Here is a 24,447-nt window from a genome sequence, read left to right as displayed (position 1 = left end):
TCGCTAAGAATCAAGAACACGTGATGTCGAAAGCTGTACCTTTCCCAAGGCAAGCTGCCTACAAAGTGAAGAAATCCTGAGTCTCGACCATTTAAATTAGGAAATTCACGTTAAAAGCAGAAGCATTTCAGGATAACTGTGGAGCTCTCACATTTTGCCTGTGCATCTGGGGACAGACTCTTAGCTTAAGACTGATTAGGAAGAGGAAAAACCAAGCAAACCCAAGCCAGGGGTCTCTGGCCCGTGATTCCAAGAGCGTGTCTGGGGTCTGCTCCGGGAGAGGCAGGAGGCTGCTGCCTCCCACGCGTGGCCGCAGCGCCTGCCCCGGCCCCGGAGAGCTGGGGGACGGCCGTCCCAGGCCCTCACCACTCGGCGACGCTCCTGTGCGCCCGGATCACTGACGTCTCGATGTCGACGGGGTGATAGCGCATGCCCCTCAGCTCCAGCGCCTCGTCCAGAGACCCCACCACGTACAGCGCGTCGTGTCGCTCTGCGGACAGCACAGTTCGCCCGCCTCAGCACGGCACGCGGTGCCGACGGCTGGCGACTCAAACATTGCCTGACGACAGCCTCCTGCCACGCTCGGCCCCCCGAGACTCAGAGAAGTTACGCCCACGTCTGAATACGTATTTAACAACAACTTTACTATCTCTGGAAACGAAGCAGCAGCTACAGGGGCTCCCAAAACTTCTGACGGCATCTGGCCAGCCTGCTGTGGCCGAGGGACTTTGAAAGCTTGGGGGGCCATGTGGGGAGGGCCCAACAGATGGCTAGTGAGACGTGCCCACGGCTAAGCCTGGGGGGCCCACAGCCTCTGCCAGCAACCCTGCATCCTCCGCAGAGGCTGGGGTCCAAGACCAGTGAAGGAGAAAGAGTAATTTTCAGAGAAAACCGTGTCAGGGCACCTAGAGACAGGAGCTCCTAGCGAGGGGCGAGGTGAGTCAGCGGGGACCCCCAAGATGCCGCCCGCACGGGGCTCAGGTGCCGGCGTGGGGCTGCACAGGGACCCCTCACCTCCGCTGGCGTCGGTGAGCTCTGTCCTTCGGAGGAAGCCCAGGAAGCCAGTCCTTGCCCAAACGGTCTGGGTGTCTCCGAAACTCAGCCGGGCACTGAAGTGGTCGGCGTGGAGCCCCTCCTCCCCGTAGACCGTGTAGTACCCAGTGGCGCTGTGCGGGCTGCTCACCCAGACCTGGGGGCCCGGGGGACGAGGGGGTCAGTCGCCACGGTGCCAGGCACTGTCTGTGCCGATGCACGGCAGCAACGCCACAGCACACGGGGGCGGGGCCGGGGACAGAGCGCTCGAACTAAGTTACAACAACAGGCACGGAAAGCAGGCAAGTGACTGTCCTCCTTCAGACGAACCGTTCCCCTCCTCGGACCCCGGAGAGACGCCTGTAGGACAGCGATGTACACAGCTGACGGTAAGAAAGAACCTGCACGTGCACATGCACCCAGGGCCAGCGAGAGTCGGGGCGCAGACCCACCCGCACGTGGGCTAACGGTGCCCAGGGCGTCACGGGCCCCCAGGGCACCCTTCTAAAGCCAGGGCCCTCCAGGGCCCACAGGCGGCTCCCGACTGACTACCAGGCTCTAGGTACCCCCCGAAAGCAGGGTCCGAAAGAGGAGACAGGGCGGCCACATGGGTCCCAGCCTGGGGCAGACCTGCCAGGACTGTCTTGGGACCCACTGCTGCCCTAACAGGCCTGGGCCCAGCTGGCCAGGAAGGGGATGGCGCGGGGAAGACCCCAGGCGGAGCACACCCAGCCCTGGGACTGGGACACCTTTCCTGGCCGATGCGGCATGAGCCCCGGGCCCACCCATGCCCTCGTCCCAGCTGGTCAGGGACTGGGCAGTGTGTGAGGACACCCCTGGGTGCTGCCCTCAGCAGTGCAGGATGCTGGCCCCCAGGCCCGGAACTGGGAGCTGAGACCATTCCCACTGTAACAGGCCAGCCTGGACACCCAGGCTCCACTTGCCATCCTGGCCACCAGGTACTGGGTCCCACCTGTCCCGTTACTCTAGACCAGGAGCTGTACGCAGGCATACCAAGGACTCCAGCACAGCCTGTGTCCTGGGGCAGTGAGGACACCCCGCCCCGTGTCCCCAGGATGGAGAAGTCCGTCCCTCTTAGCCATGGGGTCTGCCCTGTGCTGTCCCTCACTGGGGGCCGCAGGAACTTCTCTTCGAGGGACAGCTGTTTCCTCCATGGCTGCTGGTTCCTGCGAGGCTCCTTAGGCCACCCAGTGTCTGCAACTCAAGGTTTCCCTCTGCTAGTGGGGTAGCAGGGTGGGGGGCTTCATCCCAAGGGCAGGACCCTGAAATCCTACCCAGGGACTGGGTCCAGGGGCACAAACACTGGGGGAGGCACACAGCTTCTGACAGGTTCCCCAAAGCACGTGCGACCCCAAGGTTCAGAACTCCCGAACCTGGGGCAGAAAGGCGAGGAGGGTACGGAGCGGCTCCGGGGGTGCGCGGGGCTCTGCAGCCTCACCTCCCCCAGGTGCGAGTCTCCAAGGGGCCCTCTGGTCTCGGTGTGGGCAATGATGACCTTCACTCCAGGCAGGATCTGGAAGGAGAGCCGTGCTCCGGTCAGAGGCCGCACGGCCCTCCTGATTCAAGCGCGTCAAAACAACGTCCTTCGAAGCTGATCCAAAGGATGTGACACGTACACGGGGCTGATCAGGCTCGGGAGCCAACCTAAATCTGACTTTGAATTTTAACAGAAGAGATTTTAATAGAGAAAAATAAATTCTGAATCTTAGCAAAATCACCCAGTTCCTGAGAATGGACCCTATTTTGGATGGCAAGAGGGGTCGAGGGGGTCTTTCTCTGAGGCCCCCTGTGAGGGCTCACGAGTGCCGGGGGTCCACATGCCTCGGCCGTGTCCCCCCACCGGCCCCCCTGAGCCCCCGGCTCTGGATGGAAACCTGGCCCCCAAGAGGCCTTCCTGCCCCCAGACTCAGAGTGGGGCAGCTGCTGAGCACCGGCTCCGTGCCCACCAGGGGCCGTGAAGACTCCAGGGGAGTGTGCCTCGGGTCCAGGACCTCCGCCGGGCCTGCGGGGCCTCACTGGGCTCAAGTCAGACCACCTGGCTGCTCCTGGACACCTGTTCTGTGTCCTCAGTTTCCCCAGGTATAAAACGGGAGGTGACAGTGGAGACCTCCAGGCAGTGGAGGAAGGGACGAGGGGTCACAGGAGGTCGCCATGGCCAGCGCCAGACCCTCCTCTCCTCGTGCTGTCCCCACAGCCCTGGTGGGACCGCTCTGTTTCCCCAGATGCTGCTGAGCCTCCGACCTCTCCCCGTGTGGCCCACCCAAACCCTGAAGCCAGAGCTCTTTCCAGGACCCAGGTCCGTCAGCCCCAATTTATCATAACAGAGAAATATGGGGGGAAAGTCCATCAAAAATGGATGCAGAGCCATATGTGATAGGAAACAAAAAGGCACCAGAAGGCATTAAGAATTGCGTTTGCAGAAAGGACAATGCGGACTGCACACGGGGCGTTTCTGTGCGCGTGGGGAGGGACAGGAAGGGAGCCCTGGCCTGTGCCCACCGCCTCCCCCTCCAGGGTCTGTGCCTTCCTTCCCAGGCCCCACGCCCACCTGCCCACGAGAGCGCCCTTCTCTCCTCCTCCCCTCCCCCCAGTGCAGCTCCCCCACGCAGGCCTCCCCGTGGCCCCAGGACCTTTGCGCCAGCTGAGCCTTCTCCCCCGGTCTCTGCTCCTCCTCTGGGGTGGCCCCTGCTGGTGCACAGCCCCCGCTTGCTCCTCCCCCGCATTCACCGCGGGCCCGTCTCCCTGGAGGCAGCTGTGGCGTGTGCTCGGGCGAGCGCGAGCAGAGCAGGGGCTGTGCCGAGCCCTCCTCTGGTTGTGCAGCTGCAGAGGGAGCCCCGAGGCCGGGGGCTGGGCGCAGGCCTTCCCCACCCCATCACATTGTCTGAGGGTTCCTGGGGGTCTTCTTCCTTCCTCTGAACCTCCCCTGCTTCTGAGAACGCCTGTTCTCCTGGCTCTATGTCTGCTGACCCCTCACGGTGGCTCAAAGTTTTTCCCTGGGTGCCCTCAGGTGGTCTCACAGCCCCACCACCTGAGCCCACTCTGGGTTCCTGAGATTGCACCAGGCCTGGACTGCTTTAATGGTAAACTGCCACCATGGTGGGGACCACTTCCTGGCTGTCACCTGAGCCAGGGGCTGAGTTCTTCCAGGGCTGCTCCAGGGCCGCCATGAAGGCAACAGGCGCCCCGTGGCCTCAAGACCCAGCAGTGCAGTTCCTTCTAGGTCTCTGCACCTGAGGTCCTCCCTTTTTGGAACTGGAACTCAGATGTAGACGTAAAGACTTAGCGTGTGTGTGTGTGTGTGTGTGTGTGCGTGTGTGTGTGTGTGCGCGTGTGCGCGTGTGCGCGTGTGCGCGCGTGCGCGCGTGCGCGCGTGCGCGCGCGCGCGCGCGCGTGCGTGTGTTTTTGCAGCGAGGAGAGGCCTCTACGTCAGCCCAGCCCAGCCCGACCACAGGGGTCTGTGCTCACTGAGAGCACCTCCCAGGACAATGTAAGGATGGAGGCCCAGTCCCCTGCACTACCTTTCCAGACTCTGTCAATGGCAGACTGTGCGGAGAACCCCGTTCCACCAAACGTACCCTAAAAATTAACAAGGGAAAAATTTCAGAATAAAATTTACTACACAGACAACAATCTCTAAAAAGGCAACTCACAAGGTGGTCAGAAATTGATTATCACTGCGACAGCCAGTCCGTTGACAACAGCCAAGCCTTTAGCCTTTTGATCAGGACCTTGCTGTGACCTTGGAGCAGTGACTTCGGGTGCGTGGCTCACCAAGCACTGCTCAGGGCAGGAGCTGGCTCTATGTCCTCGGGGGGCCCCTGGCCAGCTGGCCTCGCCCCCCAGGAAGCTCCACCATGGTTTACCTCAAGCTGCATTTGAGGATCCAGAACTGGGATCCAGCTCCAAAGCTGGGAGGGACCCCGACCCGCAGGTACACACCGTGGCCCCCGGGACATGTCTGCTGACGTGACGCCTCTGTCCTGCCCAACGATGGGCTTACTTGTTTTCTACCCCATAAAGAGCCACGTGTCAAATGCTCGGTCACTCTTGGAAGGTCATTCCCTTCCTGGTCGTGGGAATGACTGATCAAGGGAGGACACAGGGATGCAGGGGAGGCCCAGGCTGCCCGGGGGCCCGGGTGCTGTTACCTGTCATGGCGCAGTGCCCTCATATCCACGTAGACGGTCGTGGGGTCCGGGCCGGCTGTGCCCTGCAAGGGGAGCAGCAGAGGTATGTCCACTCGGGCCTCACGCCGTGGTTTCCAGGGGCATCGCCTCCACACGGGTGCAGCTGGGGGACGGCTCCTCCGGCCCGGGGGGTGGGGTGGGGCCGGGAGGGCAGCTGCTCTGCTCCCAGCAAGAGTCTGCCCTCCTGCAAACATCTACAAGGCTTGGTACCACCGAGGGAAACCTCCCGTAACGCTGAAGGAAGATGTCAAGTCAAACAATTTCACATTTCAGTCCTGATAGCTCTATCCCCGCTGGTCTCTGAGAAAACACCGCTATGGGTTTTGGGGCATTTCCACGCGCCATGCTCGCTCCGACCTAATTCTGAGGGCTGGGCACGGTGAGGCCCCACCAGGGATTTGCCAGAATGACGTCCTCACTCTCTCTCCTCTCATCTGACAGCTGACATTGGCCCTGATTACAGGACAGCACGTTCCTTTTCATTAGATAAAGAACGTCAAGTTACACGGACACTCCGCCCCGGCATCATTCTCTGAAGATCCCAAAGTTACCTATGTCTGCCCTGGAATGAAAACGGAAATTTTTTCATTGAGACTAAACATAGCCCTTCCTCCAGAGGCAATTTATTAAAATGAAGGTTAAATGCTTCTGAAAATACTTTTTGTCTTAAATTCAGTTACAAAGGAGCTTCTGTAATACGTCAAATAACATCCACTGTGAGCAGAAGAAACGCGTATTTGTCTGGAGTTCACGAGAGGCCACGTGAACTCATGGGAAGCACAGAGGCACCTCGAGGTCGAGGTCAAGGTCGTACCTGCTTAGCCAGCTTTCCCAGCCTGTTGGGCTGACAGAAACAAAGGAGGCCAGCAGAGGGAGACAGGGAGGAGAAGCCACAGGAAACACAGAGAGCACAGGCACGTGAGAAACACAGCTGAGAGAGAGCAAAGTGCATCACTGCATCTCAGAGTGCAAACCAAGGACTTCCCAGCAAGACTTCTGCCGCCCATGTGCTGATAAGCAACACAGATGCCATCGCGTTTCCAGGAAGGAGGGCCCGGGCTGCCAGACGCTGAGCAGACAGAAGGGCTGCGCTGACTGCCACCAACCCTGCGCCAGCAGCCGAGGTGCAGTCACACTGCCTACAACGGGAGGACCTCACGAGGGACCACCCTACTCCTCCTGCCACTCAGCAAGCGTCCGAGCGAGGCCTGGGCGTCTCCCCGAGCGAGATGGTCAGCTATCTCCATTGTGGAGAGGCCGTCGCAGGAACACCAGGACAACAGGACGCCAGACTCTGCAGTCGAGACCCTCCCTGTGTCCGGCAGGCACTGGCCAGTACGGGCTCGGGATGAGGAACTGTGGTTCCCCTGAGGCTTTTCCTCCCAACAGCTCCTGAACGTGGGTGCGTGAGCATGCAACGTGGTTTAGAAAGAAGTGGGACTGAGGTACTAGTAGGAAATCTGGAAAACAGCCAGAGTCACCTGAAGAAGCAGTAAACAGCACTGCACTATAGTTAGCTGTTCTGAAACTTTGTTTCCTTTTAATAAGTAAAATATGTTAATGTTCCAAAAATGAATTCCGGGCAATATAAACGATCACACTCGTTAATGTTTCCATTTAAAATTGCTAGACGTCTTAAAACCAATTAGCTTCCTCTCTCTTTAGAATATTAACCGCGCGCCACGTCCAACTGAGAAACTCTTCCAGACGATAGTCACCGTTCCAAACAATTTTAATTTTTCCAAATAAGTCTTTGTTCATCAAGAACAGAATCTCTTTTAAAGTAAAATGCTCAGCTCTCAAAGCTAATGTGCTATTTGGAAAACGCAACATCAAAGGCTGGGGGGACAGGAAAGGACCCAAGGAGGGCGGAGAAGCGCGGCATGTGCACGTGGCGCCCAGCGGGAAGCCCTGCCGCCTACCTGCAGGCAGATGGCCACGTTGACCCTGCAGCCGAATGTGGTGCTCACGGCGCGCGCGGGCAGGCCCAGGTCCCTGAACAGCTTGGAGAAGGACTGTGTGAGCGCGATCCTGGGCCGCTCCTCGGCCACCACCATGCAGGTGCGCACACACGACAGGTTCACGCCCTTCATCTGTGGGAGGAGTGGGCGCACACGGCCGGGTCTGAGCGTAAAGGCCAAGCTGCTCGAGCCCCGCCTCCTCGGTTCCGTCTCCCCCGCTCCGCCCTCTGGCCCCGGCCCCTGAGGCCTCGGAGACCCTGCGGTGCGCTCCGACCCAGGGTCGGACCCACCCTGCCCTGCGCCCACCCCGCTCTCCTCCCAGGAGGTGCACCACGGGTGTGTGTCGGAGTGTGAGGGGGAGCTCGCAGCAGGGGGCGGGGCGCCCCGGGAGGGTTTTCGGTCGCTGGGAGAGGTCCGGGGGTCTCTCCAGGCCCGGCCGGCACGCACCCTGAGCACCGCCGTCTGCGCGCCCAGGCCGCGGGCGCACGTCTCCATCACCGAGTAGGAGCAGAAGGTGACGCGGGCCTTGTACTGGCTGACAGCCCACAGCCACAGGGACGCGTTGGCCTCCAGCTCCGGCGGGGGCACCAGCACCGACTGGTGTCCCGAGTAGACGCTGTGACAGCGACAGGGGTGGGGTCAGCACGTGTGCAGGCGCCTCTCCCCTCAAGGACACTGCCCTCCCCGGCAGAGCCCACCCTTTCTGCTCTGGCCGAGTGGGGCTTTCAGTAGAAAACTTGGGGGCGCAGGTCCCGCCACCAGCGCTCAAGGATCCAGGGTCGCTGTCAGGGACGGCCCAGCCGGCAGGGACGGGGTTCTGCTTACAAAGATGGGTTCCTACTTCCCTGTTCTGGATGGAATTAGTAGTAATGGAGAGTGTGCACTTAATAAAAAGGCATTTTTACTCTTTTACTCAATTTCAGACCTGAACTCCAACCCACCCAACACCCACACAAACCAACCCACTCACACGTGTATCCTCCGCTAGGTGGGCATCAAAAATGTACCTTAGAAAGGGGGCGTCTAAAGAAGCAATTCAGCCGGGGGTGGGGTAAGGAGTGGGGGGATTCTACCCGCACACTCACCTGCACACTCACCCTCCACTCACCTGCACACTCTACCTGCACACTCACCTGCACAGACACCACAGGGCAAAGCCGAGGCCACAGTAGGGGTCGAGGCAGATGGCGATCTGCCTGGAGGGGTACAGCTCACACTGCAGCTTGATGGAGCGGCACAGGGCGCTGGTGGCTGCGTGCGACATCTTAAGGAGTGAAAGGAAAGCTCTGCTCAGTGCCGTGAGGGAAGAGGGAGGGCTGACGGCAGTGCCTGCCGCCCACAGCAGCCGGACACCTTCACTTCCTGAAAGGGTGGCTGGCCCAATCCCACATACACCAGTCAGTACCCAGGAATGGCACGCTGGGAATCTTCTAGGCGAGAGTTCAGGGTAATAAAGGATTTTAATGGAGCGTCTGGTGCCTGCTAACGTGACAGACTCATCCAAGCCACCTGGTCCTCGAGGCCAGAGAGTCATGAATCAGAGAGTTCAGACATTACCATAAAACATCAAAATACGCATTACTCTCAGGCTAACCTAATTTGCGGGTTTATTGGTATTTAACACAAACTTTAAGGAGCAAAACTGCTGCTTTAAGCTCTGGGAGGAGGAAGGGCCTGCACAGACCTGCAGCCAACACCTTTCTGCCCTTTGCCCACCCACTGTGTCAGGGGCCGGAGTGGAGGGGAGCTCCAGCCAGAAGACCCACCTTCACACCCGCCAGGATCCCCGTGGTCGACACGCTGAAGTCCAAGTATGCGAGCGTGTCTGGGGACGGGGGCCTGAAGATGCTGGCCACCTTCTTCTTGGGTATGTCATCTGTCGGTCAGGAGACACGGGTGGCGTGGATGCTAGCTCAGGCTCTCGTGGAGAGAGGAGACAGGACGCACCTGGGGAGCTGGGGAGCTCAGGGCAGAAGTCAGGCTGCGGGAGAGCAGGCCGCGTGTGTACGCAGGGAAGGTCACGTGGAACGGACCCTCGCCGACCACGCTGAGCATGTGGTGATGGGGACGGGACGAGGTGGACACGGAGGGCTGGAGATGGGCCGAGGGAGCCCCACAGGAAAGCTCAGAGGAGCGGGGACTTGGCCAGGGTCCCAGAGCCTGTGATGGAGCCAGGATTCCCGACATTTCTGTGCATAGTGAGTGCTAAGGATGGGCCCCCAGGGCTCTGGGTGCTTCATCGCGTTCCTTCAGGACCGTGAAGTGGGCACAGCACTGACCGCACACAGGTGAGGCGAGGCGAGGCGAGGGCACGGAGCGGGTGAGGTGATGGGACTCCCCGGTGCCCATCTGCTCCCGGGCCCACCCCTGGGCGCCCCGCCAGCCGCCCTGGACCAGCTCCCCGTGCCTGTTGCTGGTATCAGGCAGGTGGCCACCGACAACACGGTCCCTGACTTCCTCTGGTGGGCAAGGACAGGCACCTCTACCCACCAGGCGCGACGGGGAAGGAGGGACCCTTCTCTGCTTGCCAGCTGGCACCCATGTGGCCATGCGCCTCGAGTTACCGATGGAGCCTGCAGGGTGCTGCTGGTTTGGGGTGCCTTGATGGCTGACCCAACAGGCCAAGACAGAGGGGCCCACAAGCATCTTCTGGGGCGTGGGAGCACGCACCCATGAAGGGGACCCTGGACGGGTGTGTGTGTGCTGTGGGCGCCGTCTATGTTCCCACAGCTGCCAACGGCTGCGTGGTCATGAAAGGCAGCAAGAGGAGCTCGTCCACAGGCGCCGGGCCTTGGAAGGACCTCCGCTCCCCACCAGCCGCCCTCTGTCCTGCGCGCCCGGCTCTAGGCTCGAGCTGGTGGACACAGGCTGTCAGGCACCCAGCCGGCGAGGCTCCTGTTAGTAGCCTCTCACCATTCACTGAAGCTGCTAAGCTGCTCTTAGCCCACCTTTATGCTCACGTGGCGACAACGCAATCCCTACAACAGAGGAAGGAAAGGGGGCTGATCCTGGTGGGGCCGGCGAGCACACCAGCGCAGCGAGGATGCGCACCTGTGTCTAGAATGGTCGGCCAGGCCCTGACGTCCACGGCGGCCAGTGCTTCTTTGGACTTGAGCAGCCGCGTGATGGCCTGCGTCGTGAGTACGCACGCAGACTTGCTGACCTGCAGGGCACAGGGGTTGAAGGCACAGGTGAGACTCGGTGCCTGGGAGCAAACTGCACACGGGCCCACGGTCAGGCCCGCCCTGCTGGCCGTGGTGCCTGCCTACCTCCACGATCATCTTGACGGTGGGAAGTGTGGTGGTGAGGTTCTGGGGGTGCGGGGGCCGCACGGTGACGGGCACGCAGCCGCAGTACAGGCAGCCGTAGAAGGCGGCAATGAGGTCCACCCCTGGGGAGACACATGGTCAGAGGGCATCGGCGGGTCAAAGGCGGCTCCCCACGTCCAGTGCCGTGGATCCACGAGAAAGACCAGGGGCCTCACCTGCTGTGCTTGAATAAAACCACCCTCCTCCACACTAACAGGGTGTGCACCGAACAGCGCTGTTACGGAGGGACAGAGGGCTACCCCTGCTGCAGGTCACCCCCCGCCCAGACACGGGGAGGCCAGGAGGTGGGGGGGGCACAGTCACGGCCCAGAGGAGGCCATGGAGGGCGGGAGGCCCCGCCACCTGTGCGTCGGGATGAACTGCGGGCGGGTGGGCGAGCTGCCCACCCCGGAAGCCCCGCAACTCTCGCGTGCCTCTGCGCCCTGACGTGGGGGGCCTGGCCGCTTCTCCAGGGAGGCCCACACCCCCGGGGATGGGCCAGGATGTCCCCGCCCCGCTCCCAACCCCGCGCCGAAACGTGGGACCACTCGCTGCTCCTTCAACTCTTTTATGCGTTTCAAGTTCTCCATAATTAAAACCGGGGGGAACTGTACCACACTTAAAACCCATCTTCCCCTCTTGAACTCAGTCCGACTTGAGAACACCTGAGTCCCACACCCTGGAGACTCCTCCAGATACTGTCCTCAAATCGCAAGGCCCTGCCTGACATCATCTGGCTACAAGACACCAGTCTCAGGCTGTTTTGATTCCAGGGTCAAAATAAATACGCAACGTTTAACCCAGCTCATGGGTTTCGGCAGATTACAAGTTCACGACGCTCCATCAGGGCCAGGGGTGCTCAGCACGGTCATCTTTACGGGCCTGAGCCCACCCACCGGGGACCACCCATCTGCGCTGCGCTTGTGGGCAGCTCAAGAGACAGAGCCAGCAGGCAGGCCGACACGCGGGCGCGCGTCCTCGCACCCCGCAGGGCCACTCTGCCCAGCGCGCCACAAAGGTATCACCAAGCTGAACACAAGAAGGCACCATCAGCAGCTCACTTCCACGAGCTCACGCAGCTCCTGCCGTCCCTGCGTGTGCATCTCCTCTTGTCCTGGCATCACCAGGCGAACATGCGGGGCAGCCCTGTCCCTGCCCGCACCCCACCTGTCTGCAGCTCCCAGAGAGTCACCCCGGGGCCACACACCCGAGGAGAAAGTCCTGGCCCCTCGCAGGAAATCAGGAAATGCACGACACGCACGCGCGTGCGCACGCGCGCACACACACACACACACACACACACACACACCCCGGTGTGCATCTGCAAAACACCTGCATCCGTTCCCAGCCTTCAAGCAGGGTGGGATCTGCCCTCCAGCTATTAATTATACTCTCCACCTGCTGGTAAGGTCGTAAATTCAGAACTTCACCAAGCATTTTCCTTTATTCACTAAAAATTTTTTATAAACAGTGTCAAACATGCCCCAAAGGGACAGAGGCGTCGGGCCTCCTTCCGTCTTTTCTCCTATTCTCCTGTTACTTCAGCGTCCCTCACCCCCAGCATGTCCTCACGCTGCACGCCTGCAGCTGCAGCCCTGAGCCCCAGAATGGCTGTGGTCCTCCCAGGCTCTCCGCCTGGTGTGGACGGTGATGGCCGGGGCTCCCGAGCGGCTGCGTCCCTGCCTCATCTCAGCCGGGGTGATGTTTGCCTCACACTGAGCCCAGGGAGACGAGAAGAGTGGGAGCTGCAATCAGTCCTGGAGAAAAATGACCGCACGTTCCCGGGACCGGAAAGAGCAGAATAATTGTAATGCCAGTGGGAGTTCTGGAGCGTCCAAGCCACCACGCATCCGTGTCAAGAAACAAGCCGGGCCGCCAGCTCGCCCTGGCTGCCGGGCAGGGAGCACTCCACGGCAGCCCCCTGGGAAGAGGCCCCCAGATCCCACAGGCAGAGAGAAAGCGCCCAGTACAAGTCGTGTCCCGCCAGACACACTGAAAAGAGACGGTACCCAAAACCTGAGTCAGGAGTTCCAGAAGCATGAAAAAGAGGGAGAAAAGGCAGTAAGGAAAAAGAACATTTCCCTGAAATGAAGATTAAGTGGGCAAGAAAGTGAGAGAGGACCTAGACCCAGGCATTTCCCAGTAAAATCCCTGAGCTAGAACCAACAAGCTTCCAGGCAAAACAACAACAGACTTATAATGGGGGGAAAAAAAGCAAACCACCTACAACCCTGGCGAAGCACCCACCAAGCCAGAGAAACCTGTGATTCCTGTTCCAGCTAAGGCCCAGGCCGCCAGGGAAAGGGAACGGGAAAGGTCTTCCGAGTGCCCACCACCCGTGCGCCAGACACAGGAGAAAAACATCCCCTAACAGCCAAGCAGCAAACTCCCAGAACCAAGACCCCAAGACAAGGCAGGAGAGGCAGAGCGGGCGCCGAGCGGGTAAGACGGAGCCGACGGTGAGGAGGGGCTGTAGGGGCCGCACTGGGCAGAATGAGGGGATCCCACAGGAGCCAGGTGGCCCCGGAGGGAGCAGGGAGGACTGGGAGCCCCCAGGAGGCCCAGACGTCCCGACTGGGGAGGCGCAGGCATCTTGTTCCCACGACTGTGGGTCTGATCAGAGAGCAGGGAGAGGGACGGAAACCATTCACCCACTCACCGGTGCCAGTGAGCAGCCATGAGGGTTTGGGCCCAGCAATCCAGCCCAACACAGAGAGGCCCACGGAGTGGGGCTCGGGGCTCAGGATGCGGGGCACAGAAGGAGGCGGGAGGGGGGGGGTTCCGTGCGGGTGGCCCGGGGGCCAAGTCCCACACAGGTACGAGGAAAAGAATCGGGGCAGATCGTCATCTGTCCAGACAAAGACAGCAGATAAGAACTGCAGTCCATTTTAACATGCGCTAAAATGCATTAAGAAAATGATGCAAGATACCAACGAATAACCAAAATCAGAACTAGAAAAAAGAAGTGAGGAAAGAAGTAGAAACCATAAAAAATCATTTCAGAAACGAAGATGGAACTAGAAGGAGCCCAAGAGCAAACAAGACAACGGACACAGAAACCACGAAGAGGAGGAGACTGGAAACTCAACGGAGACACTCCTGGGGAAAACGACATTTGTTAGAGAAGACCTAACACGTGGGCCACGGGAGCAGGAAGGAGATGCGAGGAAAATCAAAGCAAGGGAAGAGACAGCGAAAAGACTACAATTCTAGAAAATTTCCTTGAAATTAAAAAAAAAAAAAAAGATGTGCAGCTTCTTATTTAAAGATACCTTATACATTGTATGGCATTGATGGTATAGTGGTGAGCGTAGCTGCCTTCCAAAGATACCTTAGGTAAGAGAACGCTGCCCTGTAATAATCAATGTTACAACCATATGCCAGACTTTAAGAAGGGAAAAAAATGTCCTTTTGGCACCTAGAGCAAAACAGCCGGTGACTAATAAGAGAAAGAAAATTAGATTATCGTCAGACTTGATGCTTAAGGCCAGGAGAAAATGGACACATATTTGAGAGGCTCAAGAAAAGAAAATGTGAGTCAGGGATTTTTTTATCTAGCAAAAACAACTTTCATTGCGCAGTGTACAGACTGTTACCAACAAGCAAGAACTCAGGGGATACTGTTCCCATGAACCCTTCCTGAGAAACCAATTAGAGAACCAGCGTGGCAGAAAGACACTGAATGCAGTCACCGGTGGACTGAGGGTGAGGAGAGGCCGGCTTTGCAGGCCCCCAGCCTCGCCCGCCCCGGCGACACAGAGAGCACAGCTACAGGGAAAACGGGTGGAAAAAGCACGTGTGAAAATATTTAAGCTGCTTTCAAAAATCACACAGGTGGTCACGTATTACTACCGTTATTTTGGGGGTGCTGCTTGTGACACAGGATAAAGCAAGTGAGTGATCTTGGGATATTTGAATTCTATCGCCTCCCATCCTGGAGAATCAGGATTCTCAGTAGGGAAGAAGGGAGACACAGGCATAAAGCAGACAGAACGTCAAGAAGGGTTCAGTAAAACCCTGTAACCCTGAATCTGATCGGGTACAACAGTATGAACTCATGAGGCACTGCCTGTCTCCGAGATATAATTATTATACTCATTTTAAATCAGAGCTCTGTTCAAGGAAAGGGCCAGCGGCCAGCCCAGGAGGGACGAGCCCCTGGCCCAGACTGGTGCTGTGAACACCAGGCTCCACGGAGAACTGGCCAGGGCACCTGGTCCCAGCAGACAGCAGGAGGCATCAGGACGGGAGGTCACACCCGAGGACGTGGGAGTAGCTCCCACGAGAGTGCGACAAGAAACAGAATTCATTTTATTGATAGAAGGAAAGAAGCAACACTTACTCTACCTTTCACAGCTGAATTCTACCACTGGGTGACCAGATACTAACGAGGAGGGGAAGTGTCTGTTTATAGTTTATGGCTGACAAGTGAAAAAGAAAGGACAGAGTTAGAACACCACCGTTTAGTGACCCTTAAAGCGTTAATGAATGCGGGACAGAGAATGTCATTGGCTGCCAAGTGTGCTAATTCTGCAAAAGGAAGAAATAGCCCGACAGCGCTTAGGGTCTTGCGAGGGAAGCAAGCCCGAGTCTGACCCGGGGTTCCCTGTGGGAGCCCAGGAGCGGGAGCCCAGGAGCGGCCGCCCGGCACACACGGAGCCACTCCAGACGGCAGGGACGCTCCAGGGCCACAGAAGAGACGGACAGGGGGCAGCCTGCAGGTTAAAGGAAACTTAAACACATGTCAGATTTAAAGAAAATTGGCAGACTAAACTGTGATGGCTAGGACGCTCATCTGGGTGATCAAACTATAAAGAAATGGAAGAAGTGGTGACCACAGAGGTCAGGACAGAGGCTACTTTTGGAGAATGGAGGAGGTGGCTGGGACCGGAAAAGCAAAGATCCACTTCTTGACCTGGTTGGTGGTTACAAGGGTGTTTGCTTTCTAGCAATACAACAGAGGGGAGAGATGCGGGAAGAACAGCCAGATGAAAAAAGCAAACAGAAAGGAAAGGCTGCACTAAGACAGGCAAGAGTGGACTCACAATTACATTCAAGTGCTCACAGGGGTGCAGGCACGCATGACGGGAGCGCAGGGTGGGCACAGGCAGAGGGCAGGCCGGCAGGGTCCTTACCTGGGGGGTAGACCAGGGCCACGTGGGCCCCGGTGGTCAGCCTGGCCTTCTCCATCAGAGCAGCGGCCACTCTCTCAGCCTTTTTGTGCAGCTGGATGCAGGTGGTGGTGCTGGTGACTGTGCCCTAGGAAAGCAACCGTGGGCGCTGCTGAGCGGGGGGCGGGGGACGGCCCGTGGACACTCCGCGCACAGCCCGTGTCTGAGCCCCTGTGGTCAGGAACCGGGACAGGTGCCACCCCAGACCCGTCTGCAGTCTTCTCAGAGCCTGGTCGCCCACCACAGTCAAAGACTTGGCGATTGAAGAAAACCCTTTTGGCCGTTATGATAAAATATTTTAAATGTAACAGTATTATAAAGAATAACGTAATAAATATCCAGCTTTTCATTATCTAGTATTTTGCTACGTTGTTTCAATGTCTCTTTTATAAAATAAATCATCACCACTCTACATACACCCCCAATTCCATCCTCTCCCTCCCTAAAAGCAACCCTTATCCTGAATATAAACACACATAGGTAAATGATAAACAATAAATACACACCCCTAAACTGAACCCTGATGCATGTTCAGGCACCCCATCCACCAGGTCCCGGGGCCTGGGTCGCCGCAGGCTGCTCTTTCAGGGAGCCTGGGCGGACGAGTGGCTGGCGGGGCGCCCTGCACCTGGGTCTCTGTGGAGAGCTGGGCCAGGGGCCAGCTCCGAGCTAACCCTCCCTCCCCCTGCAGACCCAAGTCAGGCCTCACAGCTCTCTCGGCCCTTCTCAGGAGAAGTAGGGCGCCACTCGGCCTAACCACCACCAGCCTCCAGGACAGCCCGGTGCAGCCTCCAAATCCCTCACTGCTCCTCGGCCGGGGCCCCACCACGCAGGCCCGGGGGCTTCGCACAGCAGGTCAGACTCTCCTCACACCCAAGCCGAGGTACAGAGTGCCATGCCGGGCACGCACCGGGAGCCCAAAGGCCCGGAGCCCCGCCAGTCCCCAAGGCTAGGGGCCACCTCGTGCCAGGGACACCACCTGCCAGGCACAGGCCTCCTCCCGGGTCGAAGGCCGGCATGTCCTTGGAGACCTAAGGACAATTCAAACCTGAGAAGGTTGACAAGCCAAAAGAAGTACAAAAACTTACAAGTTTTTGGAATGCACCTGGAGAAGGCCAGGTGGTCTTCTGTTGGTTCCTCCTGAGCTCTGAGTTTTAAAGACGATCATGGGGTCTTCTGGGCTGACCGTGCTCCTGGTGGCGTCTCTGGACACGCCCACCCACAGCCCCCTCCTCCCTGGGAAGCGCCCCATCCGCACAGGCGCTCAGCCCCCACGCAGGCCACCCTCGATCCCGTGGGCCTGCCTCTGACCACCCCCTCACACGCGTCCACGTCCCCACGTCCTCTTCTCTGAATGGTCATCTCTCACCTGGACCACGGCCCCTTGGCCCGCTGCTCCCGCCCTTGCCCTCTTACAATCCAGAGGAATCGCTCAGAATCACGGGCCCTGTCACACCCCTCACAGCTCACGCCTGGGGTCAGCCCAGTGCCCCGGCCTCGCCGCCTCACAGCCCCGGCTGCACTGATTTTCAGCTTCTCACCACGAGCTGACTTTATCCTGGTCAACTGTTACTTATTGGCTTTAGAATTCCATCAGCCATGAAACAAATGTCTACTGAACGCCTTCCAGATCTGCAGATACACGTGAACCAGGAACACGGCACCTCTCCTGAGCACTGGTTTTCTAGCAGGAAGACTTAGCTCACTGTCTGGCGAACAGGGGCCTTTTTTGTCTTAACACTGCGTATGTAGCAGGCATCAATAATATTTCTGAATGAAGGAACAGTGGCCAGTAACGAGCAGTACTGAAAGCCAGGCTGGTGTTTCTCTTCGTTTTTTTTTTGGCTGCACCATGCGGCATGCACGATCTTAGTTCCCCAGCCAGGGATTGAACCTGGGCCCCCTGCATTGGGAGTGCACAGACTTAACCACTGGACCACCAGGGAAGTCCCAAGGCCAGTGTTTCTAAGACGTCAGAGCGCAAGCGTCCTCGTGGGCCCGGGAGCACCTGACAGCGAGTCATGCAGGGTTTTCACTGTTATTTTTCATGTTTTCATAGTTTGTCTCCTGGCCCGCAACTTACAGTTTCTCCTTTATACCCTAGAAGCTCCTGGTATCGTGTAACGCCCACTGAAAGGCACCCAGGATCAGGGCACCAAGCAGTATTTGTCATGTTAAAGCTATCAACAAATGTAGAGAGTCTAAATTCTTAATTTTTACAAAATAAACATTTCCTTTTAGTTCACTTAGGAGTATTTACATGCATACTATTCATAATCAAAAGACAAGGTAATGAGAATTTTCCTGTTAAATATAAAAGCCACAGAAAGGCAACTGTGTGGCTTGTGTGGAAGCTGAGGCTTCCAGAGAGAGAAGCACACCAGCTGGGGCCTGGGTGCCAAGGCTCGCTGTTCTCCAAACGTGAGGCCTCGAGCCTGAGCACCACGGCTGGAGACAGCCCGCGGCCCCTCACCTACGCGGGCAGCGCGTGGCCTCCAGGAGCGGGCGGCCTCACCTTGGCATTCAGCAGCAGGAAGAGCAGGTGCTCGGGCGTGCTGTGGGCCCGCCACTGCAGCACGTCGGGCAGGAACAGGAACTGCAGGGTGCGGGGAGGGTGCTCAGCCCTGGCGGCGCCCCACCTGCCAGGGAGGCACCCCCCCCCCCCACTCCGCCCGCCCTCCCGCCCTTACCTTCCTCGCCTGGTCACTGTCCTCCAGGTGAGACAGCTCCCTCCCCGAGGCCTGGGCGATTCTCCTCCCAGCGACCAGATTCCCAACGATCATGGAGGCTGGTCCGACCTCTAGAAAACGAGGGGGGGTCGTGAGTGAGAGGTGGGTGACATCTGATAGGCAATCATCACACAACTTTTTATTTGAACAGGCAGGCATTTAATTCTTCACTATGATACAGGTGTTCGGGAAACCAGCTACAAGGGTTATGCTAAGTGACAGACAGAATCTCTCTCTTACAAACAAGCCAGATGAAGACATTCACCACACGGCAGATGCCCTGGGGAGATATGATTAGACCTCAGCCACAGCTTAAAGTATTTACCTCATTGTTTTACTGGTTGTGTTTCATTTAATGGTATTTTATGTATTTAATAATCAGCACAGGTTAGCATTTACTAAAAATTTACATAACCAAAGGAATGGAAAACTGTACATAAGAGTTAAACCCCGGAAGGGAAGTTGACCGTTTGTCGGGGCTCCCAGGTCCCGTCAACCCGGTGACTGTGGCTGATGACAGAGCCGAGTAGCGGCACGCGCAGCGCCCACAGCCCCCGTGGCCTCGGCGTGGCCGGCCGCCCCACGGCACAATGGCGGCCACGGCGGTGCTTTAGATTCCGGCTCCAGGGCTGCTCTTGGGCATCAGTTCCGCCCCCAGGGAGCAGCCTCCACAGCTCAGACACCAGGCCTGAATCCAGTCCCGGGGTGGGTGCTAACCGGCGGGGGGAACCCCCATGCTGGGGACGTGGGGCGGTGCTCTCCTTCCGGGGGGGCAGGAGGTGGGGACCGACCCGGTGTGCCGTTCGTTCGCCCTGGCTCTTAACCCCGACCCCAGAGACGGAGCGTTCAACAGGGCTGCACCAGTTAAACACAAGCGTAGCTGCCGCAGTCTGAAGACGGAGCACACGTGTTGCATGAGGTACACTAACCTGGCTGCTTCTGGCGAGGCTTGGGAAGGTTGGTAACACACGTGTGAGGGCACATCAACACGTTACATGGGTGCAGCATCCCCTCCAGAAAGCGCTGCTTGGTTTCAGAAACGTGAATCCCTCCTAGAGGGGCCTTGGGCAAGGTGTTCGCAGGAACCAGGGCCAGACAGTACACGCCCACCTGGTGGATGCTGTCGATGGCCTGGAAGGGGGGGCATGAGACGGGGAACTGTGACCTCTGGGACGTTTTGTTAGAAGAGAAACATGGCGAGACGAGTGTGCATTTCCTATCACTTACACACACGCACTGTGTATGTGCACAATCGAACATAAATCTGTAACTGCTCACGTTAAAAAAAAGCCGTAAAAGCAGTTAAGTGACTTCCTGTGGGAGAAGCAGTGAACAGCAAGGCAGAAAAGCTGGACTCCTCGGAATACACCTTGCTTTCAAATTTGGAACCATGGATATATTTTACACACAAAAAACTTAAAATTTAAAAAAGCAATCCCTAACTGAAAGTAAAATAAAACAAATGAACTCAACCGAAGTGGAATCAGGTTGGTGGCACAGCCCCACAGAGAGAATCTACTTAGAGTGACTTTAAACACAGGAATTTCATTAATCCAGTCCCACGGGCAAAAAGAATTGAAAAAACATCTTAAGCTGCGCTCGGAAATGTCACACTTGAGAGGTAGTGTGGAGACGGTTATTTGGAGACTGTGGTGTGTGCAGAGTGCCCTCAGGACATGAGTACTTCTGCTGGAAGTATCACCACTGCAGTTTTTCATTGTGGAGAAAGATCGGTGACTTAAGAAAAAACCCTGAGGTCTTGAGCTGGAACTAGCAGCATAAACTCATGATGCAGGTAATCTTGTAAGCAGGTGGGCATCAGCTCCTACTCTGCCCACTGAAAAAAGCCAGTAACATCAAGTTCCCAGACAGTGCCCAAATTCCATTTCCCCTAGAAGGCAGCGGGGCCTCAGTAGTATCAGGTCTAGGACACAAAATGCACCACCTCCCCAGGAATCGAGCTTCCTGTTCCTCGGTGTGGCCTCAAAGAACCCAGGAGGTGTGTCTAAAGGACTCAGGAGCCAATCCGAAGAGGCTCCCACTGACCATTGTCAAAAATATAACAACTATAGGGCTTCCCTGGTGGCACAGTGGTTAGGAATCTGCCTGCCAATGCAGGGGACACGGGTTCGAGTCCTGGTCTGGGAGGATCCCACATGCCGCGGAGCAACTGGGCCCGTGAGCCACAACTACTGAGCCTGCGCGTCTGGAGCCTGTGCTCCGCAACGGGAGAGGCCGCGCACCGCGATTAAGAGTGGCCCCCGCTCGCCACAGCTGGAGAAAGCCCTCGCACAGAAACGAAGACCCAACACAGCCAAAAATAAATAAATAAATAAATTAATTAATTTTAAAAATATATATATATAATAACTATAATCCACTAGTTCATAGTGAGACAAAAGCCAAAACATCTCTAGGAAGCCAGCTCAGGACCCTGAAATCAACCCTGGATCTCGCGTTCCTGCACAACCTCCAGGTCCCCCAGCGACTTCAGCGCTCTTTGTAGAAGACCCTTCCAAAGCTGCTGCGTTAATGATGAGGAAGCAACAGAATTGAAGCAGCAGCCCCATGAAGCCCTAACAAACCAGCGGACACAACATGCCACCTCCCATGAGACAGCCAGAAAATCGAGCTCGAGTCTGATCAAGCCTCAAGATCTACCCACCGACACGCAGGAAATACAGGAGACAGAGGAGCACACTGAGTGACACCGCAGAGGCACAGCCGTCAGAGCCCAGGACGGGGAGACGTACTGGACAAACAACCTGCCTCTGTCAATAAACAAACTGCAAGAAAAATATGACAGAAGAGGAGTCTATAGATTAAAAAAGACTTAAAAACCTGGCCCCACCAAGTGCAATTTTCACCTTATTTTGATCCTGAGTTTAACACACATACTAAACATCAGATAATCCGGGAAATTTGAATAGTGACTAAATATTTAATTATATATATATATAATTATATATACAATTACATCCAAAAGAACAAAATACCTAGGAATAAATTTAACCAAGGAGGTGAAGGACACATGTACACTATGAGACACTGATGAAAGAAATTGAAAAAGACACAAATAAATGGAAAGATATTCTGAGTTCATGGATTGGAAGAATTAATATTGTTGAAATGTCCATACTACCCAAAGCCATCTGCAGATTTAATGCAGTATCACAATACCCATGACATTTTTCACAGAACTAGAAAATACACTCCTAACATTTGTACGGAACCACAAAAGACCCTGAATTGTCAAAGCAATCTTAAGAAAGAAGTACAAAGCTAGAAGTATCATGCTCCCTGATTTCAAACATCATAGAGCTATAGTAATCAAAACAGTGTGGTATTGGCACAGAAACAGATGTAGGTCAGTGGAACAGAATAGAGAGCCCAGGAATAATCCCACACATATGTGGTCAGTTAACTTACAACAAAGGAGACAAGAACAGACAACAGGGAAAGAGAGCCCCCTCAATGAATGGTGTTGGGAAAACTGGACACCACACACAAAACTAATTCAAAATAGATTAAAGACTTGAATGTAAGACCTGAAACCGTAAAACTCCTAGAATAAAACATAGGCTATGGTAAACTCCTTGACATCAGTCTTGGTGATGATTTTTTTGGATTTGACACCAAAAGCAAAAGCAACAAGAGCAAAAATAAACAAGTGGGACTACATCAAACTAAAAGGTTTCTGCACAGCAAAGGAAACCATCAGCAAAAGGAAAGGAACCTATTGAATGGGAGAAAATATTTGCAAATAATATATCTGATAAGGGTTAAGATCCAAAATACGTAAGAAACTCATACAACTCAATAGCAAAAAAAACACCAAAAACAAAAATCAAATAATACAATTAAAAAATGGGCAGAGGACCTGAATAGACATTTTTCCAAAGAAGACATATAAATGGCCAACAGGTATATAAAAAGATGCTAAACATCACTAATCATCAGGAAAATGCAAATCAAAACCACAATGAGATATCACCTCACACCGGTTGGAATGGCTATTATCAAAAGGACAAAAAATAACAAGTGTTGGTGAGGGTGTGGAGAAAAGGGAGCCCTCGTGCACTGTTGGTTGGAAAGTAAACTGGTGCTGCTGCCATGGAAAACAGTATGGGGGTTCCTCAAAAAACTAAAAATAGAACTACTATATGATCCACCAATTCCACTTCTGGGTATTCATTGGAAAAAACCCAAAAATGCTGGACATCCCTGGTGGCGCAGTGGTTAAGAATCCACCAGCCAATGCAGGGGCACAGGTTTGAGCCCTGATCCGGGAAGATCCCACATGCCGCGAAGCAACTAAGCCCGTGCGCCACAACTACTGAGCCTGCGCTCTAGAGCCCAAGAGCCACAACTACTGAGCCCACGTGCCACAACTTCTGAAGCCCGTGTGCCTAGAGCCCATGCTCTGCAACCAGAGGAGCCACCGCAATGAGAAGCCCGCGCACCGCAACGAAGAGTAGCCCCTGCTTGCCGCAACTAGAGAAAGCCCACGTGCAGCAACGAAGACCCAACGCAGCCAAAAATAAATAAATAAGTAAATAAAAAAATACCCAAATGCTGACTTGAAAAAAATATATGCACCCCTCTGTTCATTGCAGTATTATTTACAATAGCCAACATACCTAAGCATCCATCAATGGATGAATGGATAAAGAAACTGTGGTATACACACACACACACACACACACACACACACACACACACAGAGAGAGGAATATTACTCAGCCATAAAAAATAATGAAATCTTGCCATTTGCAACAACATAGATGGGCCCTGATAGCATTATGCTAAGTGAGATAAATTAGACGAAGAAAGACAAAAACATATGATCTCTTATATGTGGAATCTAAAAACAAAAACAAAAAGATGAGCTCATAGACATAGAGAACAGATTGGTGGTTGCCAGAGGTGAGGGGTGGGGGGTGGGAGAAATGGGTGAAGGCATCAAAAGGGAGAAACTTCCAGTTATAAGGTGATAAGTGCTGGGGGTGCCATGTACAGCATGGGACTGTAGTTAATACTGCTGTGCCGTGTGTTTCAAAGTTGCTAAGAAAGTAGATCTTAGAAGTTCTCACCACGAGAAAAAAATTCTGTAACTCTGTGTGTTGACGGACATTAACTAGACGTATTGTAGTGACTCTTTCACTATATATACAAAATCAAATCATTATGTGGTACACCTGAAACTAATACAGTGTTACATGGCAATTATACCTGAATAAAGATTTTATTGTTAATTTTTAAGATGTGACACTGGTACTTCTTTTTTAAAGAAAGAGACACTCAAATTTACAGGTAAATCTGTGAGTCCGGGATTTGCTTCAAAGCGCTCCCTAGGGAGAAGCGGGGAGGATGGGCGGGGCACGGCTGGGGCCTTGACTGGTCATTGCTGAAGCAGCGATGGACACACAGGGGTTGTTACACTCTCTTTTGTATGTTTCGTATATTAGAAATATTCCATAACAAAACATTAAAAATTTTCATTAAAATAAACGTTGTAAATATTAGTAGAAAAACCTACGCTCTGAAGCTCAGAGCTCCCTGGCCTCCCTGACACTGGACCTTGTCTGCTCTGTACAAGTGTCCTTTCTTAGGTGGCTGGGGCCGAGCACACGCCACACAACCAACCGGAGCTGTCGGGACACCAGAGGGCTTCCCTGAAAAGCCGCCAGGACTGAAATTCACCCAAAGATTTGTACACTATTGTCCACAGTAGCCTTATTCACAATAGCCGAAAATTAACAACCCAATGTCCACCAAGGTGTGAACAGATAAGCAAAAGAACACAACTTGGCAATAAAAAGGAATGAGCCACTGATCCACACACCACGAGGAACCACACAAACGTGATGTTGAGGGAAAGAATGCCAGACCAGGAGCCCACACTGAGATTCGTCCGCACGGACGTCCAGGGCGGGGGCAGGGCTCATCCCCGGCGACACAAAGCAGCCAGCGATTCCCCGTTAGACGGGAGCACTCTTACCTGTGGTTACCTGGGTGCTTACATTTGTCAAAACTCA

At 55.4% G+C, this 24,447-nt stretch overlaps 1 protein-coding gene across 8 annotated transcripts in view; it reads right to left on the bottom strand.

The window, feature by feature from the left end:
* DIP2A (disco interacting protein 2 homolog A) overlaps positions 1–24,447 on the bottom strand; it is a 92,918-nt gene that overhangs the window by 2,187 nt on the left and 66,284 nt on the right. For 6 of the 8 annotated variants that reach the window (XM_068547254.1, XM_068547257.1, XM_068547255.1 and 3 more), the window contains 15 exons: positions 19,339–19,540; positions 18,371–18,480; positions 18,196–18,276; positions 15,645–15,768; positions 10,471–10,592; positions 10,253–10,364; positions 8,968–9,077; positions 8,335–8,465; positions 7,649–7,817; positions 7,163–7,333; positions 5,202–5,263; positions 4,572–4,629; positions 2,492–2,566; positions 1,015–1,189; positions 367–490 (listed from right to left, as the gene is read on the bottom strand). In XM_068547254.1, coding sequence (XP_068403355.1) covers positions 367–490; positions 1,015–1,189; positions 2,492–2,566; positions 4,572–4,629; positions 5,202–5,263; positions 7,163–7,333; positions 7,649–7,817; positions 8,335–8,465; positions 8,968–9,077; positions 10,253–10,364; positions 10,471–10,592; positions 15,645–15,768; positions 18,196–18,276; positions 18,371–18,480; positions 19,339–19,540 — 1,826 coding nt within the window. The other 2 variants (XM_068547256.1, XM_068547260.1) reach the window with 2 other exon arrangements.

The sequence above is a fragment of the Eschrichtius robustus genome, chromosome 6 (assembly GCF_028021215.1).
Source record: "Eschrichtius robustus isolate mEscRob2 chromosome 6, mEscRob2.pri, whole genome shotgun sequence".
NCBI lineage: Eukaryota > Metazoa > Chordata > Mammalia > Artiodactyla > Eschrichtiidae > Eschrichtius > Eschrichtius robustus.
This window is presented reverse-complemented; position numbering and strand designations above follow the sequence as displayed.